Consider the following 1,714-nt stretch of genomic DNA (forward strand, 5'->3'; position numbering starts at 1 on the left):
CAGGCCTGAGTCCTCTACAATGAGAAAATACTCACATATTATTTGTTTTTTTGTTTGTTTCTGAGACAGGGTCTTGGTCTGTCTTCCAGGCTGGAGGGCAGTGGAGCCATCACAGGTCACTGCAGCCTCAGACTCTTGGGTTTAAATGATCCTCCCTCCTCAGCCTCCCAAGTAGCAAGGACTAGAGGTGTGTGCCACCATGCATTAATTAAAGAAAAAAATTTAGTGTTGGGGTCTTACTGTCTTGCCCAGGCTGCTCAACTCCTGGCCTTGAGCTATCCTCTGACCTTGGCCTCCCAAAGTGCTGGGATTACAGGCATGAGTCACGTCTGGCGTTTTACTTGTATAAGTAAGAAAGACAAAAACAAGGTGAGGGACTCTTCATATGTCCCATAAGTCTGGAATTCCAGGGGCAAATTATGTTATGTTTTTCCCCTGCACAAAATAAACTTTTTGAGGGACACACATTTGACAGTGTGCCCCATACCAGTGAGAAGCACCCAGGGTTTGGCATTCCTGTGGATTTTCTTTTGGTTTTCTGGGGCTCTGCATGGGGGAACTGAGGGGGTAGGGAACGCATGTCATCTCAACAACAGTCTTGCAGCTGTCCAGTCCCAGAACGAGAAGCCCTGAGCAAGGGAAAAGGCGCCCCACAGAAGTACTGCTCCAACAGCGCCCAGAAATGGCGGTCTCTTGGAATTCCTAGGGCTTCTGCCGAACCCGCAGGCAGGGCTGCCACCCCCCACCCCGCACCCAGGCTCCGCGAGGCCCACCACGCACCTTGGATGGTCCTCTTGAAGAAGGCCTTGCAAGCCTCACAGGAGGCCACGCCGTAGTGGTAGCCAGAGGCAATATCCCCGCACACGAGGCACAGGCGCTTGGGGATGGCGTTGAGCATGTACTCGCACTTGATGGCCGAGTCCTCCATGATGCCGCTGGCACAGTCCTCGTAGCTCTTGCGGCATGGGGTGCCTCCCAGCCCGGCACCTGCAAACATGGGTGGCGAGTCCAGACCGTTGGCGTGGGTGCCCAGGGCCAGGCCAAAGCCACCGCTGGCGTCGGACGAGCCACTGGGGCTGTGGTGGCTGAGGGCATCGATGCCCGAGGACGGGCTGGACGGCTCAGTCTTGATGAAGGAGCCGCAGCTGGAGCCCAGGTGCCTGTCGTCTGAGGACATCCTATTCAGCAGCCTGTGGACACAAATCGGGAAGTCAGCCCCAGCAAGATGCGGTGGGTGTGGCGGGCGGGTCCAGCCCTGCAGGTAGGGTGGCTGGGAAGGGCTCTATGCTAAGGCTTTGGTGAGATAAAACAACGGTTAAGAAGGTCAACTGGTCTCCACTCGGCACAGCCAGGAACAAGTTTCGGACATTACCTCCAGAACCTTCTGAGGCCTCAAAGAAACTTTATTTTGATCAATAAACTTCAGCGAACCAGGTGTGGTGGCTCACACCTGTAAATCCCAGCACTTTGGGAGGCTGAGGGGGGAGGATCATCACTTGAAGCCAGGAGTTTGAAACCAGCCTGGGCAACATAGGGAGACCCCATCTGTTAAAAAATAAAAATAAAAAATCAGCCTGGCATGATGATGTATGCCTGTAGTCCCAGCTACTCAGGAGCTGAGGAGGGAGGATTGCCCAGGAGTTTGAGGCTGCAGTGAGCTCTGATTGCAACCCTACATTCCAACATGGGTGGTAGAGTAAGACCCTATCTCCAA

The 1,714-nt window shown here is 54.2% G+C and overlaps 1 protein-coding gene across 1 annotated transcript; it reads right to left on the reverse strand.

Annotated features, from left to right (window-relative positions):
• Window positions 1-780: 780 nt before the first annotated feature.
• LOC105508772 (steroid hormone receptor ERR2) lies at window positions 781-1,184 on the reverse strand (the record flags this gene model as incomplete). The annotated part of the gene is made up of 1 exon (XM_011937702.1): window positions 781-1,184. A coding segment is annotated over exon 1 (397 nt), but the record flags the coding sequence as incomplete, so codon positions are not given.
• Between the last annotated feature and the right edge of the window lie 530 nt (window positions 1,185-1,714).

This window comes from Colobus angolensis, unplaced genomic scaffold (assembly GCF_000951035.1).
Source record: "Colobus angolensis palliatus isolate OR3802 unplaced genomic scaffold, Cang.pa_1.0 Scaffold1675, whole genome shotgun sequence".
Lineage (NCBI taxonomy): Eukaryota > Metazoa > Chordata > Mammalia > Primates > Cercopithecidae > Colobus > Colobus angolensis.